At 41.4% G+C, this 17,778-nt stretch overlaps 1 protein-coding gene across 1 annotated transcript; it reads left to right on the top strand.

Annotated features, from left to right (window-relative positions):
• The first annotated feature begins 2,178 nt into the window (after positions 1 to 2,178).
• rab3db (RAB3D, member RAS oncogene family, b) lies at positions 2,179 to 17,182 on the top strand. Its single transcript, XM_037090099.1, has 5 exons — positions 2,179 to 2,659; positions 6,564 to 6,800; positions 12,402 to 12,520; positions 12,812 to 12,936; positions 13,114 to 17,182. The coding sequence occupies exons 2-5, from the start codon at positions 6,564 to 6,566 to the stop codon at positions 13,299 to 13,301; spliced, it is 669 nt and encodes a 222-aa protein (XP_036945994.1). The 5' UTR covers positions 2,179 to 2,659; the 3' UTR covers positions 13,302 to 17,182.
• The last annotated feature ends 596 nt before the right edge of the window (positions 17,183 to 17,778 follow it).

Here is a 17,778-nt window from a genome sequence, read left to right as displayed (position 1 = left end):
GTTACCTGTCCACCACTGTTTGGAAAGTTTAAATCAGGATACCAGTCAAAAGTAGGTGAAGTCAACAAAATGATATTTTAACAGCCCAAAAGCACACATCACATTGGTATTCCTCAATTCTAATTAGGAGAACCGCAAAGTCCAATGAGTGACCCACACCACCAACCCCAACCTACAGTATGTTAGCTACTGTAGGTTACCACAATGACAGGAAATTAGGTTAAAGAGCTAGACTGGCACTATCAGTACTTCAAAACTGACACATTATCTGTTTTGTTTAATGTATACAATAACACATTGTGTTGACTATTTCTTGTCTGGGTGGGGTCGCTTCCTGGAGTCGTCACTGTGAGGGTAGAAACACACAGAAAGTGGCAGTGCTACCGGGCACCGCTGAGAGCTGCCACACTTGGATTTAGTCCACTGTTGCTAGTTTGGTTCATGATAATACGGATCAGTGCAAGAGATGTCCCAAACAAAAGGTCTAATTCATATCTAGCAGATACTCAGGTATGATCGGTTACTGCAAAGCTTTTTCCCATTCATTCCATGTCACCGTTGGTTTTATAGCCTCGTCCACTACCGCCTCATCTTTCTCTTAAACCTTTCCCATTGTGTTTCTTGTGAGGGCTTTGTCACTGTCAGCCAGTGGACATTCACTACACCTGACTAAGAGGACCTTGAGAGGTGCTGGAAGTTGGATTTGTTACCTTTGATCAGAGCCACGGTAGTTTTATTCCACTTGTTTCCAGTTGTTGTGCTAAGCTAAACAACTGCTTAAAATACAACAGTAGCATCGATCTTCTCCTGTACCTCTTCAACTAAGCAAAGTAGCATATTCACCAAAAATGGCAAACCATTCATTTAAACATAACAGGGTAGATTCACTTTAGCCTAATTTGCAGGACTAGGACAGGGGCACTCATGTGATTTAGAAATTACCCCGTGAACACAACCAACATGCGTCTGTTCTAAGCATAAACAAATATTTGCAGCACATTGAGGTAAACTAACGAAAGCTTTGTGGCTGACATCTTTATTTTCCTTCTCACCTTCTCTGTCAACTTGTTATGAGCTACGATCACACGTAATACTTGTTCAGTTGTTTGACAAGTTATAAACCAAAATCACAGAGTTTCCAGTCTGCACAGGACTTATATCATTACATGACCTCTGTGTTTGGTAAGATATTGTAGATAATTTCTCATTGGAATTTTTAATGTACAATTAAGGGTCAAGGCAGATTCATGCAGGATTAAGATCACAGTCACCTGTAACAAAATACTAAAGGTCCCCTGATAATACTAGTCCCATGTGAACAGTCTTATGAGTGAGGGATGGGGTCAGTAGGGAGGCCATAGCTCACTTTTGACCAGGGGCCCTGTTGGAGCTTATCCTTCCCTGCTGATAGGGATATTAAAGGAACAAAACTATAGGAGGGAAAAATATCTAATATATTGGCTAATAACAAGTGTGACTTCGTATAAATTAGGCCCCCAAAGAAAAAAGAGAAAAAAGAAAAAAAGTAAATAAATAGATTTAAATTAAAGATTCCCATGGTAAATCATAATTATGAAATAAGAGTTCATAGTCATGATATAAAAAGTCATAATTATGAGGGAAAAAAGTCAAAATCATGAGATGAAAAATAGAATTTGTGAGATAAAACTCAAAATCATGAGATAAAAAGTCAAGATGACGAGATCTAAATGATGATCATCTAAATTATGAGTATAACAGTCATAACCATGAGTTAGAAGGTCATGATTATTACATTTTAATGTCAAAAGTATAACAGTCAAAAATATTAGTATAAGAAATCAATTGTGAGATCATTAAATCAAGATTATGGCATGAATAGTTATGAGATTAACATACAAAATGATGAGATAAAAAAAAGTCAAAAATAAAATCAAGATTATTCGATATTATAGATTAAAAGTCTCACTAATGAAACAGAAAGTCCCAATTGTAAGACAAAAGTCAAAAACCATGATAGAAAGGACACTGAGATAAAAACTCGAAAATATAAGGTAAAAAGTAATATTTACGAAATAAAAAAGTGACTGTTCATTTCATTTTTTAAAATTATGTAATTTCACCTCACAATCTTGACTTTTTAAAAAACACAATCTCATGATTTGGATGTAATCGTGACATCCATGTTTACTGTTTGCCCAGTGACACGCTCCTCCGTGCAGCACACACACAGCTGTCTGTAGTTTCTGTGGGGTGTGTGCGTTAGCGTGGTGCCCGCGCGCTCCGGTGCACACGCGCCACGGACAGCCCCTCTCCTCTCCTCTCCTGTCCTGTCAGCCCGACAGTCTCAGGTCTGCTCGGCTGCCTCGCTGTCCGTAGTAACTCAGTGACGGAGCTACAGTCAGTCCAGCTACAGTCTCAGCTGTAAACACTCAGCCCAGATCCGGGAGCTGCCCACCACCGCGAACGGAGGACACGGAAACAGGTAGAGGTCGCCTGTAGAGGAAGGGAAGCAGGTCTGGCTGCTGGAGCTTTGCTGGAGCAGAAGGGGATATTTCAGGTGTTAGCAACACTTTCGTCGGCCACTTTACCCCCCGGCATCTCACCGCCGGACGGACGACCGCCGTGGACCATAGTCGAAAGGGAATTGAGTTGAATATTTGCTTTCTTCAACAAGAAGGTACGTTTGTTTCAGTTTAGAGCTGTTTTTTCTCCCTGCCCCACGCTTACTTCTTGCCCGAGTCCCTCACTCAGAGGAAAGTTTTCTCTCTGATTTAAGCTAACAGGTTTCTCTCCGCGGAATGATACCTAATGTCTGGGGTCTGTCTTTGTTCGCAACACAAGCGCTGCATAACACTTTATGCAGCGCTTGATGATGATACCGAATAAAAACTAATATCTCAGCCTTTATGGCCCCTCTATGTTTGCATTTCAGTCCTTTCCCGTAATGAAAGAGCTGATGTGACAGCTGCCAACTAATCAGTACCGGTCATTTCCTGCCGTTCAGGCAGGCTGCTTGCTCCTGGATCAGCAAACAGTGCCAGCTGAAGGAAGTGGCTGCACCATCAACAGGCTCTGTTCACAGTAATGAACTTTATTTGCTTTACTGGAGGTAATGCTGCTCCTCAGTGGCATATAGGAGCTGCCATTCTCTTTCATCCATGCTGCAGCTCAGGAAATGGCACTCCCCAGTACACGGAGGACGTCTGTCCTCTCAGAGATGACTGTCCTGATATCATGGCAGGTGCTGATGTGTGACTCTTTATCAGAGTCATCACACCTGCTCAGTCTCGCTGGTTTTGTTGCTTTAAAGTGTTACATGTGGGCGAAGAAGGCTTTCTAATCGCAGTCAGTTGTGCTTCTTAGAAGTTACATCATGTGTTTCTCTGCAGAGGGAACTTGAGGGCGCACAGTAACAAGAAAACACATCCAAGTCTTTGAATTTAAATGACATGTTTATAAAAAAGGGGAATATAATACCAGTGAAGAAACGTCTTTAAATACTGTATGAGCCTCCTTTTTTGCCTCCAGACATCCTGATGCACAGTAAACATGCTTGACATGTGACTGGGTTTAGCTCAGGCTTAAGCAGAGCTGATGGGAAGTTGAAGAAAATAACGCATTTTTGAGTGGGTGGGTACATGTTATGGGATCTATTATTACACAGAAAAGCCCCTTGGAGACCCTTACATAGCACAGACATCATGTGATTTGGGATTTTGTTTTTACAGCCAATGTCTCCAGAGATTAGAAAGACTTGGGAGGTACTCCTCGACCACAGGTCTTTATGTAACACCCAGAAAACAGAAAAGATTTCATTTACGGGGCACGTACCTTGGCTTTATATTCTGTGGTGAAGAAAAGTTGTGAAATAGTATTGTGTTATTGTCTCACTGCTGGTAAGAAGCAGTGTTTCATTTCAACATCAGACAGCATGTAAGATTACACAGGCTGCTATGTGTTGAAAGTCTGCTTCGTGCCTCAGTGGACTGGAAGTTACATGTGTGTTACTGCGGTGAGAGAAAAACAATACAAAACCAATGAGAATGTGGAGTTTTTTTTACTTGAACTGAAAGTTAGTTTCAACCCATCATTACTAAGATTTTCAGCATTGCATGCCTTTCAATAAGTCTCAGAGTATCAATCCGACAGCAGCACAATATTTTCCTGTAGTGCATATTGAATAATTCATGAGTAATATGGTTAGGGCTGCTGGTGTTTGCTTACTCATGCAGTCCTTACATCAGTTCTCTAAGATAATTTTTTAGCAGACACACAGTTGTATACAAGATATCAGTGTCCTCTCACACCTCGGCACTGTGATATTAGTGGCAGTAGACATGTGTGCACACAGTCTACTCTCATCTCTGTAATGAGCATCGGCTCCTCCTTCCTTCTTTTTGCCATAGCCCTTGGTTGTAGTGTGATAGATGTCTCTATCCTGCTCTGGAGACCTCCATCTGCCCAGTTAAAAAGCTGAGGGAACTGACTGCTTTGACCACTAATGGGTCTTGCTGGCAGCTGAGTCCTAGTCCCGTCTCCACGGAGACCAGTCAGCACTGAGCCGCTCAGATTGATCAGCTGAGTGTGTGTGTGTGTGTGTGTGTTCGGAGGGACAGACATGGCTAGTCCTGTGCTCTCCTTTTCACACCCAACGCTGTGCGGCTGCTCTCCCTCCGTCCACTGTTTGAATGACTGATGCTGTAGGTCTTAATGGCAGGTAATCTCATACCTGCCCTCAGGGGAGATTACACTGAGATGAATGGCTGCAGTGAAGCAGACAGACAGATGGCCCGGCTTCCCATAATTTGAAAGCATAAGTGTCAGCTCTTCTACATTTTATCTTGCAGTTATGTTTTTCAGATCGATTACAGACCTTTTTAATGGAGTCCTAACATCATGTTGGACACTGATGGGTTTCACTAACATCTGGCCAAGCTTTGAATCAGTAGTAGAACAAATACACTTTGTTACTTCTGTTACATTCCAGTAAGTTGAGCATCCTTGATTCTAGTGCTGAAATGCTAAGTTGATCAGTTGATCGACTGATGAAGTAAACATTAATCAATAAAATAAAAAATAAGCAGCAGCAACATTCTTCTCATCTTTCTCTACCACATGTAACAAATGGCAACAATTTATGTCTAATGGCAACTCTGAGGGGACACACTACTTTTTTGTGTTCTCTTGGGGGACGCCTTTCAATCATACTGTTACAGTGGTACGGGGCTCAGAAGTTTACGACTGTCGGCCATCATAGAATGACAGTACCATCGTATATATCTCCCCAAACCCTATTACCTGTGGTTGAATAGTCGTTTCGCTTAAGAAGCCTCCTAACTGAGTGAAATGACCCGGGACTGGCAGCCATGATAAGAGCTGGTCAAATTCCCTAAATGCTAAGCAAAGGTGCTTCCTTGCTTCCTTGCTGAAAGGAAAGAAGATAACACAGGTGGATTCTCTTAGCACTGCTGTCGTCTTTGACAGTCATGATGAATTCAACTCCTTTGTTGGCGCATTGCTATGCTTCTTTTAGTCTTGCTGCCAGCAACTGGAAGAAATGGGACAATATAAGCTCTAATCACAGATCATGATTAAAAAAACAAAAACATTCAGGATTGTGGTGCATTTCCATTGTTTGGATAATCGCGCCTCACGATGATTGTGAACATCCTCACGAGTCATGTGAAAATGCAGATAAGCTGGATAGCATACATTTCCTGATATATTTTGAATCACAAGTAAAGCCTGTATTTCTTCAGTCATTCCCGTCATTCCAAAGTCCACTGTATATACCACAAATAAGTTAAAGCAGGTGTGTGGAAATACTAAACATTCTAAACTAAAGACCTGCAGGGAGATGAGGAGCCCACCTGCAGGACATGCTGGAGAAACCTGTTGTCCCTGCAGACCATCACCTCCGATTTGTACCCATCTGTGACCACCATTCAAATCTGCTCTCTCAGTTGTCAGTTTTTCACGATAAAGAAGGTCCATGAAAAAAGTTGTGGGCTGTCTGTGATGCAATAAAAATATCAGTTTCTCAACAAAGTGTAAGGTAAAGTGATTATTTTATGTTTCAGCAATTTGGGGTGAGGAGTTTACACACAGTTTGGTGATTTTCATTGGTTTACTGTTAATTGAACTTGTTTTGGTCAGGATAACCATGATGTGAAATTTTCACATTGTCCCATACCTAACTTGATCAAAGAAATTGTGGGACGGAGCATGTATTGTAAAACATGCAAGCATGCATGCGTGTTCTTGTACCTCAGTAAACTAATCAACAGCTGGAACAGCATGTGAACACAACAACAACATATTACATTATAAGCTAATATGGCAAACTTTAGAGAGCAACATTACCATTCACTTAGAGTGAAGTTTGTGATCACTTGGGGAGTGTAAGTGGGGAAGGAACATTTCCGGCTCTATAGCAGCTAAATCCTTCTCATTGATCTTTCTTCAGCAATGATGAAGTTAAAGTTTTAACAAAGCTAGTTAAGAGGAACATTTATGGTAACAAATGCAGCACGTAAAGTTAATTTCTGAATTCTGAGATTCTTCTTCCTCTTCCTCTCTAGATGGCATCAAATGACTCGCGACTCCAGCAGCAGCCCTCCCAGAAGGATGCAGCCGACCAGAACTTTGACTACATGTTCAAGCTGCTGATCATTGGCAACAGCAGCGTAGGAAAAACCTCCTTCCTGTTCCGCTATGCGGACGACTCCTTCACCTCTGCCTTCGTCAGCACTGTGGGCATTGATTTTAAGGTCAAAACTGTCTTCCGCAATGACAAGAGGATCAAGCTGCAGATCTGGGTAAGCAGGTTAAAGATGCCATACATAGCGTTTTTCATTTGTTATATTACATTGTGTTACCACACATCTGACAGCATAAACAACAGCCTTTGTCAGCCAAACCACAGCTGCAATACTTATTTAATGTAAGGTCCGTTACCTCTCTCACTCTGTCCTACACTTCACCTTAATGCGGATTTAAATTTGTTTTTGTGTCGGAGAGTGGGTGCTCCAGTCTCTCAGTTTTTATTGCTTTAGTTGTAAATTTAAAAAACAGTGAGATAGAAAAAAGAGAAGTTAGATTTTTGGCCCTAAGAAATCCCTTTCAGGCAACTTGGTGATAGAAGGCTCACCAGAACACCTTCAAAGACCAGGTTTGTCTAGAATAGTGGGTTTGGCCCTTTTGTAAGTTCAACCTGATGATTGCGCAAGTGAAAAGTGACTTCCTCATGGTTTCATACACATTCTTACTCCCTACCCTTATCTGTAAGTCCTAAGGTATTTACATAAAAGAGTAAGGAGACAGATCAACTGGAGTAAAAGAGTTAAGAGACAGTGAGAAACTGTCTCACCTCAGATGTGGGGGTTTCTCGCCTTACATTAAAACTGCCATAACTGATTGTTTTGACACTTCAGCAGTGATGGTTATAATGCTGTGTGGGTTTGTCACTACAAGTGACTTGCATATTTTGGTGGAAGGCTTCTTCTTCTCATGTTAAATTAGTTATATGTTTTTAGGCTACACAGTAATTATAACAGGCAAGTACTTTGATGATATAGTTTTTGAGTGAAACTCCCAGTGAAACAATACAAAAGCCCTGCTGTAAATACGAAATTGGTGCAGCTTATACTATTTTACATTTAAGTGTTGATTCAGCCATATTTGAGGACGCAATGTTGTTAACCTTTAGTGTGTTGCAGTTGTTGTGGCTGTGTCTGACTGTTCCTCTTTAGTAATTCAGTTTTTCATCTGTGTTAAGCACATGTTGTCATGAGGTTTAAGAATCTATCATTGCTACATTTCACAAGAGTTTGTGGCTTTTTTGGGTGACAGTGCAGCAAGTCATGAAGGAGGAAGTCACGATTTGAAGGCAGCTTTGTAGTAAGGTGAATTCTAATTAGCAACAGTTACTGGATGTGAATCTCTTTTTAATCATAATGATCAATTTGCTCATTATAACAGTCACTTAATGTCTTCAGTGCTCTCCAGGGCTGTCCCAAATACGATTTTCTGCTTTAACAGAGGGGGTTGTTGTCATTCTTGCTGAATATAGCAATCATCATTTGTAGGGATGTCACAATTTTGTTTTTTATTGAAAAATGATTGAAATAAGCCCTCATTTTCAACAGTCAAATTAAAGTGCAGTACCAACAGTAGTCCCCTCGATGTATTTCTCAGTTTACTCATGGAGAAAAAACTTAATTGAACTTGAAATGATAACATTACCAAAGATCCTACATTGATTTAACTTGGGAAGATGTTTTACTCAGGACAGATTTGAGAAACTCATCTTTGTAACAAACAGAATTTCTGTCTTTTGTTGTTCAGTGTTAAAGGCTGAAGGCTGGTATTTTTACTTGAACTCTGGAATCTTTAGTTTTGGTGAATATTATTTGAACTTGCCTAAGCCTAACCTAACCTTTTCAAAGAAAAATGTAAAAAAAAGAAAATGACGATTATTAGGGCATGAAAGTCTAACCCCCACATTCCACCAGGACCTTCTTGGTCGCTGAAGCTGATTGCAGCTATTCTAGTCCGTGCTGATGTTTCCATATGCGGTGAGTCTACTTTTTCACGGCAGCGGATAGTTGCAGGAAGCTGAGCGTGGAGATTGTGCCAGGCAGGAAGTCACACACAGGAACAGCAGATCTGGTTAATTTTCAAAATAAAATACCCTGTACCGCTTCTCAGGATATCGCTGGCAGCACGCTCCGTTTATATAACACTGTTGATGGGATATACAGTCGCATCTAGGATGGAGCAAAATAGCATCATAGACACAAGCCTGATGGAAACCAGGGATAAGTCTTACAACAGCATAGCTGTCAGCGCTGAAAACATTTACAAATGTCCAAATCAAACCGTACTGTGACCTTAAAATCGAATCGTGATTCTGAGAATCATGACACCTCTATCAATCACTTGTAGGCTGTAATGCCGTAGAAGCGCTCCATTTCTTGCTTTTTGTCTGTCTTTTGCCTATTTTTAGTACAGCTGTCGCAATGTCTCTTTACTTAAAAAAAACAAGTGATGTATTTGAATGCAGACTTTGACATCGAATGCCATGGCAACAGGAGGAGCTTCAAAGCATTCGGGCCACACCTAGTGGTGTTAAACAAGCTTTTAGAAGTGATGTAACTTAGGTTGTCTCAGCTTGGTCTCAGACTTTTTTAAAGCTCCTTAAACCAAGGATATGATTTTGAGAGACATCATCAACCATGATGAGAGGAATTACTAGAAATGTGGGACTTTGGGGGGGTTTAAGCCAAAATAGGGACAACAAGTGAGGAGTCCCTCCTCTAAGAAACCATCTGGCTTTTTATGGAAATAAGCATACTTGCTTTCAACCCAAGAATTAGATTAGAATATCAGAACCATTCTCGAGTTCATACGGTAATTATTAGCAGTTACAGTTAACATTCAGCTGCTGGTTGGCTTAGGTAAAAGGCATGAAATGGGGCCGTAGCTGGAAACAGCTGGATCAAGCCAGGTCAACACCACTTACAGTTTCAACAAGACATTTAACCCTGCCATTCATTGCTGGTCCTTGACATTTTACCTTAGGTGTATCCTTATTTTTTATCCACTACTCACACATTCATCATAGTACACTAAAAATCCCATTAATATACATAGTTAAGGTTATTCAAACAGATGATTCATTTGAACCAACACTATTTGAGCCACTGTATGATACACAAACAGTGACCAGGATGAATCAGCAGCAGAGGAGCCCACACCAAAACACACACTAACCTACCCGGCCAAGCATGTGTCTCTGTAGAATGACATGCATCGTCAGTGGTGTGTCATGTTCTAACAGCTGAGGAGGAGGGTGAAAGAACTAACCATACTAACTCTATAATGTGTGTTGGGTAATTGTGTGATTAGTTGGGTTTTGAGATGCTTGTCTGTGCCCGGCCTACTGATGGTGCTGTTGAATGACGAAGAGACCTGGTATTTCCTAAGCTCAGGAAGCAGAGGAAGTTCCCTATCAGCATCTGACTGAGACATAACGAAGATATACAGCAGGCAGCGCTAGTGGAGCAGTGTGTTTAAAGGGTGTGGGAGCAGCAGGCGTGTCTTAATACAAATCCTGCCTCATGTGGTGTTAATATTCAACTCTGAAATTTACTGCCTGTTAAATTCATGTTAGCTTGCAGTGAACTGCATCTGTTTGAGACTTCACCAGGTATTTAGAACAAAGATTATTGTTGATGATTCCACTCTGCCAGCTGCCAGCCTCCCTTTGTGTCGCCTGATAACACACCTCATGGCCCCTGCACAGTATTACAGATCTCCAGCATGTACAATGTGTTCACTCTTTGTACACTTACTGTTTACATCCCTCCTTTTTTTATCATGGAAATATGTTTCTGATCTTTGAACAAACATGCACACACCTTTTGCACACTTAGCATAAATACATCATCAACACATATGTTGTGTGTGGTAGCCCAGGGGACAATATCCTGTGTGTGCCACTAATAGAAAGGCAGGTGACGCATGTTTAAAGATCAGGGTCCCAGTGACGTCAGGGCACTCAGAGGCCTGATTTCAACCCCTCCCTGTCTATCACCATACATATACACACGAGAGAGCAGCTTTTGTTTACTGGCTGGGGTTGATTATAGCAACCCTGGAGACGGTCTATTTGGTTAGACGTCCCATTACGCTGCCAAATATTTGTTCATCTTTGTGTGGATGAGATAAAGATGTACCAGGAATATTTTACACTTTACTGAAACGAAAATAACCTCCAACAGAAAGCCGACTGCGTGGCTTCGGGAAGAATGAAAGAATAAATGAAGGCTTTCTCTAATAGAAAGATTGATGCAGCAGGCTGCCCTCTGTCTTGCCCATTTTGTAAAGTGAGAAGGATCGTTTGGGCCGACCACCTGCAGCAGTCCTGAATGTAATGGAACATTCATAACCCTCAATGGCCTCGGGTTACCTGGACAACCCACACCTCCTCCTCCCCGTCCTCCTGACGTGAGGAAAATATTAGACAAACACAGAAACACACACATAGGCCCCTGAAGCAAATGGACTCCAAGTAACCATGAGAGTCCACCTAACCCAGTCCACCTGTTCATCTTCCTGCTTCGAGCAAATATTTTGAGCCACACGTGGCCTCCATTTAATTAGAAGATGCTTCTGATAAACTCAATGTGGCAGAGAGGCAACAGTCCTCCTCTGACTCTGTGAAGCTCGTGTTTCTGTTATCTGTGTTTGTTATAGATGCCAGCCAGAAGTCCTCGTTTGATGAGAAATGATTGTGACGGGAGCTCATATGTAAATGCCATCCTCTGGTTTATTGTGTGGAGTGGAGCAAGTGGCATTTTGATGTGGTAATGAAGCCAAAGGGTTTGGGAGCAGAGAGAGAGAGAGAGAGACAGTTTCACAGTATAGTACAGTCTTACCTTCGCTACGACACAGGATCCATAACTTTTCTCCTACAAATCAGACCTAACTTGAATTTAATTGGAATACACATTTAAAGGTCAGTTGTGCAGAATTAAAGGGATTTGTAGGCATCAGTAGAATATAATGTTCTTAATGCTTTTACTAGTGTGTAATCACCTGAAAGTATGAACTGTTGCGTTTTCTGTCATATTTCTACAGTAGCCTAGAATGGACAAAACAAACTTTGTCTCTTTGTTTTTTGCAGCCACTGTAGTGGAGGGTGATATCTGGGGTGTTAAGGTGGTTGCAGCATACATGTATATGTATGTATGTATATATATATATGTATATATATATATATATATATATATATATATATATATATATATATATATATATATATATATATATATATATATATATATATATATATTTTATATATATATATATTTTATATATATATATATATATTTTATATGTGTGTGTGTGTGTGTATATATGTATGTATATATATAAATAATAACAGTTTAATTAAATAGTTATGTGAATGAGTGGCCTGCAATACCACGCCGCCAAGTGGTTTTGCAAACTTGACCAGACCGACTGCTCAGTTTTCTGAAAAAAATTATTGTAATAAGATTTACGTTTTTATATATTTAACAGTGTTGAATAATGTAAAGCTCAAGCTCATATTAACATATTAAGAGCAGTTGGTGGGGTAGATGGGGGAGTACATTTAGGCTGTGGTGCTGGACTGGAACACTCACAATAATTGCTAAATGATGGATCCACTCCACATACTGTGCAGTGTAGCAACTCCACTGACTGTAACAGATGAGTGTGGCATAGGCCATATTTTGAACAATATTGCCCCCTTGTGGTTTCACTGCATACATTGAATGAACACAGGGGCATTCAGGATTTTCTGTCTTTTTAGAATGTTATATATATAAAGTGTATGGAACATAATTGTGTGTGTGTGTCTGTAAATGCAGGATACAGCAGGGCAAGAGCGTTACCGTACCATCACCACAGCCTACTACAGAGGAGCCATGGGCTTCCTGCTCATGTATGACATCACTAACCAGGACTCTTTCAATGCAGTTCAGGACTGGTGAGTTTGAAATCGAACATCAGGAGATGATGGGTTTATCCCATTAGTCATTTAGTTAGACCATTTCATTCATGGTATCAGGAAGTGAATGAACTGTGTTGTGAAGTTCTGTCATGGACCAAGAAAGAAGAAATAACTTTTTGGTGAGGATAGCTCCGCTATGCGGTCAAGAATGAGATATGTTTGCTCATACGTCTGGTAGTGTGCGTTGTGTTACTATACCTACTCTTTTCATGGATTCCTTGGTGTTTCAATTTATCCACATGGACCATGTCTATGTCTGTCTTACAGGGCGACGCAGATCAAGACCTACTCATGGGACAATGCTCAGGTGATCCTGGTTGGTAACAAGTGTGACCTGGAGGACGACAGACTCGTACCCACAGAGGACGGCCAACGACTGGCAGAGGAGCTCGGTAAAAATCTCTTTAAAGTTTTGTCTTGTTCTGAAACACAGCTTTTAAACTTGTGCTTCTTAGCTTCTGCAGACAGGTATTGTATGCATCCCTATACGATTTCGCTGCGTATTTCAACATGCACACGTGTGTTTGTTCATAGTGAATAAAATGCAATCATGCTCTGCTCCCCCTCAGGGTTTCAGTTCTTCGAGGCCAGCGCAAAGGACAACATCAACGTGAAGCAGGTGTTTGAGCGTCTTGTGGACGTCATCTGTGAGAAGATGAACGAGAGCATGGAGGGAGACATCAACCTCATGTCTAACCACGGGAACCAGGGCCTTAAAGACTCGCCTTCAGAGAGCCACGGGGGCTGTGCTTGCTAAACCACCGGCTTTCTGACCACTTTCCCCAACGCACACACATGCACGTACACACTCGCACACACACACACACAGATCATACATAGACCATGTCCTTCACTGTGCCTCAACCATGGACAGTCCATCCCCTCTTCCTGTCTCTTCACTCCAGCACCGCCCTTCTTTGTTTTGGCCCCACAGCGCATTCAAACCCAAGGACGGCTAGCTGAGATAATCTTCATCATCACCCCTCTCCTCCTCAGGCATGTCCTTCTGTCTTAAAGAGGCCCACTCTGTCGCCGTGGCCTCGACCCATTGGCTTTGTGGTAAAACCTGCCTTCAGTCCTGTCCGCCCACCACATCAACTGCCTCGAGCGCTGCTGCCCATTAGCATTTTAAGTGTATCTGAAACATTTGTTCAGGAGCTTTCTTTTTCTGGGTCAAACATTGGTAAACACTATGGCTAGAAGCTAGTAATGCCAAATGTAGTGTGTCTGTAGATGGCTGCACTTTTGGCATTCATAGGTTTCTTACAGTCTTACAATTCATACAGTATTGAGGTTTGCCTTAGTTTACTAAGCGGCTTTTACAGTGGTGAAAGCAGTCAGGTATAGACATACATAGGATTTGATTGTCACTCATGAACAGTTATTCAAAGCATATTATAGATCGAACATGAAACATGTTTCTGAAACGTTAGGGCTTGTTTTCAGACTTCATATACCTTTCAGATTATAGAAATTGTCACAGCAGCTGCCAGAATGACAGTTCAGAGTGTAGTGCTGGTGTAACTGTCCAGTCATATCTAGGACGCCTCATGCTCTTGACTGATTGAAGGAGAGATGAATGAATCAGTTTTGTACAGCCTACATGAAATAATGAATGTCTCAAAGAAAGGCATATTGACAGAAATGAACAATTGTTGATGTTTTGGGAAATCCACTTATTCTCTTTTGAGTAGATGAGAAGGTTATCATGCGGATGCCTGTATACTAATTATCAAGCTACAGCCAGCAGCTGGTCAACGTAGCAGAGCATGAAGATGTTTTTGGATGGATAAACAAATTTCACATTACATTAGAATTCAGTGACCCTCGGACAGAGCTAGGCTCGCTGTGTCCTCCCTACACTAAGCCAAAATCCTTTTAGACTGTTCTTGTCACTTGGCAGCCATCTTGGCAACGCTGCCAAGGCAATTATTTTGAGATAATAAGACCACTCTCCAATCTAAATGAATGAGTAGAGAGCCTTACCTTTCAAACACTGCATGTATAGAATCACCAGTCAGATCTGATTAAAAATGTGTTTGGTAAATTTGCCTAAAAACACAGTTTAAAATGTTTTCCTCCTGAAGGATATACTTGTGCTGTACATGCACACAATTTCATGCCAACAACTTATTTTACGGCTCAATCCTGTCATGGCGTGATGCTTTCAGCTCATCCCATCAGGGCATTTCAACAAATGCAAGTTTAATGTCTAATGTTTTGATAATCACGTTATTTTGGTAATCCTGTATGAGAAGTCTGCAGCCACACAAAATCAGTGGAAACTGTTAATCTCCACATTGTGTTCACTACACTGCAACAACACAATCAGCTGATATGTTTCCTGGTTGTGATAAAACAACTGGCCTTTTTGGGGGAAAGGTCGGGATATGTGTCTTACATGCGCCATCTTGGACTTCAGTGACTTTCCTATTTGAAATGCTTTTGGTGCTATGTTTCCTCTCATGTAATGTGTCTGGCTGAGCTAAGCTATCCAGCTGCGGGCGATAGTTTTCTGTTTAACGTACAGACATGAGAGTAGTGTCTTCTCAATTTTCAATCTGATTCCATTAAATGTTTAATACAATCATAATTTCTATGGTCTATAAACTTCTTTGAATATGGATAAATCAGTAAATTAAATACTGCTAAATTAAATTCAGTTGGGACAGTAAAACACACCTCAATGTTTTTGTGTCTTTGCTCCAAACCATTGGCAGAGGTTTATAATCCTTTATCTTATGCTGGGAAAAATGCCACTGCCTACAAGCCGTTTCTTGCTTGAAATAAGTAAAATAATCTGCCAATGGAAAAAGTGAAACTGTCTAGAAACAACTGTCATTTATCTCACTGAATTGATACTTTCTATGGGTCTAGAAACTAGACAAACATTCTTGGTAAAATCTTGGTTTTTGCAGTGTAACAGATGATTCCTCTGTAGAGAGAGGTTTACGTCTCATCGTCATCTCGTATTATGAAGTAGAAGCGTCGATTGTGATGACAAAGAAAATGTCACGATGAACCTCGTGTTGAGCGGTGCCTGAGCGGCTGTTGAAGACTTTTTTTTGAAGCGCAGACAGCCGGAGGGCTGTGCTGAAGGTAAATGTTGAGCCTGTTCAGTCAGGAAGTCATTTAACACTCTTGACACATTTGTCACATGACCTGCCTCGGGGCATTTCCTCGCTCACCCCTTTATTTCAGTCTTTGTTTAACACCTTCTCTCTCTCACTCTCTCTCTCTCACACACACACACACACACACACACACACACACACACACACACACACACACACACACACACACACACACACACACACACATTGCTCCCTCAACTGCAGCATGGCCCAACAGTTGGCATGGCAAACCTACTGTGCTTGAGAACTGAGGATTTGTGTGCTGAATTACCTTTTTTCTTTGCTACTGACATAATGACTGCTTCTTGGAACAGCACAGTGTGTGTGTGTGTTCTCAGAAAGGGAAGAAAATGCTGATCTCTGAGAAGGAGAAGTCAATTTCACCTGTGCTGGTGCCATTATCAAAAAGTAATGAGCTGGCGCAGAGTGTCAGTTAAAATAGCCTGTTCCACTTTATATCCCCTTTACTGTAACATCTCATCGTTCAATTGAAGAGGATAAAACGACTTTTTGTCTTCATACCACATTATGTTTGCCATTGGTTAAACTGTGCTTCAATTTGTGTTTTGTTCTCCTTTCCTTTTTTACCATTTTTTTTGACATTTTAGTATTGAACAGTCAACCTCCCCCTGCTGAAACATGTGTCAACAACTAAAGGACACATTCTTTTTTTCTATCATTTCCTGTTAGTTAGTGCCACTTGACCCTCACCGTCCACGTGCTGACCCCTGCCTGTCTGTTGGTATCAACCTTAACCTCTGCACCATGATAATAGCCTCACGTTGCCGCACCAGAGCCCATCTTTTCTTCGCACAGCTCTGAGGTTGGGTCACAACTGGTGGTCAGTTCACTCCCTCCCATTGTGCAAGCCTGTGGTCAGTTATCTCTCCCGCCAGCGTGTCTTGCTTAATAGTGATATATGTTTACAGATATCAGATAGCTGATATTATCTTCTCATCTGCACCACAGTGAGCTTTCAGTTTGTCATTGGGAGGCTCTTGGCAAAGTCACTCAGTCATAACACTATATTTGTATTACAACATTTGTGTATAATGCACTGTGCAGGTTTGCGCTGTATTCAGATGGGATGCAGAGAGCATATAATATGAGACAGTTTCACTGGAGGAGCTTTACAATGGCGGCTGCTGCTTGAATACATATTGAATGTTCGTAACTGTTCACTGGTATTGAATTTTTAACAACTGTATCTTGTATCTGCCATATGGAGAAAGTACTGACTGACGCTTTTGTACAAATAAGTCTGTAGCATCCAGAGCTGTAAGTCTGAGGTGCGCTCTTCTCTTTGTTACCTCTATGATCCTCTTGTTTTCATGTCTTGCATTACCGACCCTGCCCTAAAACAGGGACGATAAGATCCCTTTAACTAAGGCTCTGAATGTGTTGGATGGAAGCATTGTGAAAACGTGCATCTCATAAACAAGAATAAATTGAATATGCTGAGATGTGTATATGAAAATAAAGAATATATTCATTACAAAAAAGGGAGAGCGTTACTGCAAATCAATGTCTTTGGTTCCTTTTCACAAATCAGTCAGAAAGTGTCCAGTGGGTAGTGTTTGTGGTGACAGCAGCATCTTACCCTGTAATTTATGCCCATGCATCCTGCTTCCTAACCCCCAAAACATCAGGCCCCCTTTTTTTCAAGCTTTATCTGCAGATGGCAGAGAAACCACACTCTGCCATTGTCCTCCATGACAATATAGATTTCGTCACCCTCCTCTTCCTGCCCCCTCGGTCAGTCAGACACTGCTACCTTCCCTGTGCAGGGCCTCTAAGTTTTCAAGTGTAACTGAACTGGCTGATGTGGAGCTGAATTAAACTGAACACGCTGAAAGGTGCTCTTCTCATCTATAGCTGGATGTCGTCATATGCCTGAAACGCAGCTTTTCTTTACATCAGCACCAACTGCACTGGGATCAGGCTGTCTTGTCCTCTCTCTGTGTGATGTAAAAATGCGCTTTATTACATTTGGACGGACGGGGATGGGCCGCTACGCCCCCCGTGGCCCACTTATCATGGGTGAAGGCACAGGGGGACGTCTGCAGCTCAGATAATGCTGGTCGAACGAAGAAAACATGT

This window comes from Acanthopagrus latus, chromosome 23 (assembly GCF_904848185.1).
Source record: "Acanthopagrus latus isolate v.2019 chromosome 23, fAcaLat1.1, whole genome shotgun sequence".
NCBI classification, from domain to species: domain Eukaryota; kingdom Metazoa; phylum Chordata; class Actinopteri; order Spariformes; family Sparidae; genus Acanthopagrus; species Acanthopagrus latus.
This window is presented reverse-complemented; position numbering and strand designations above follow the sequence as displayed.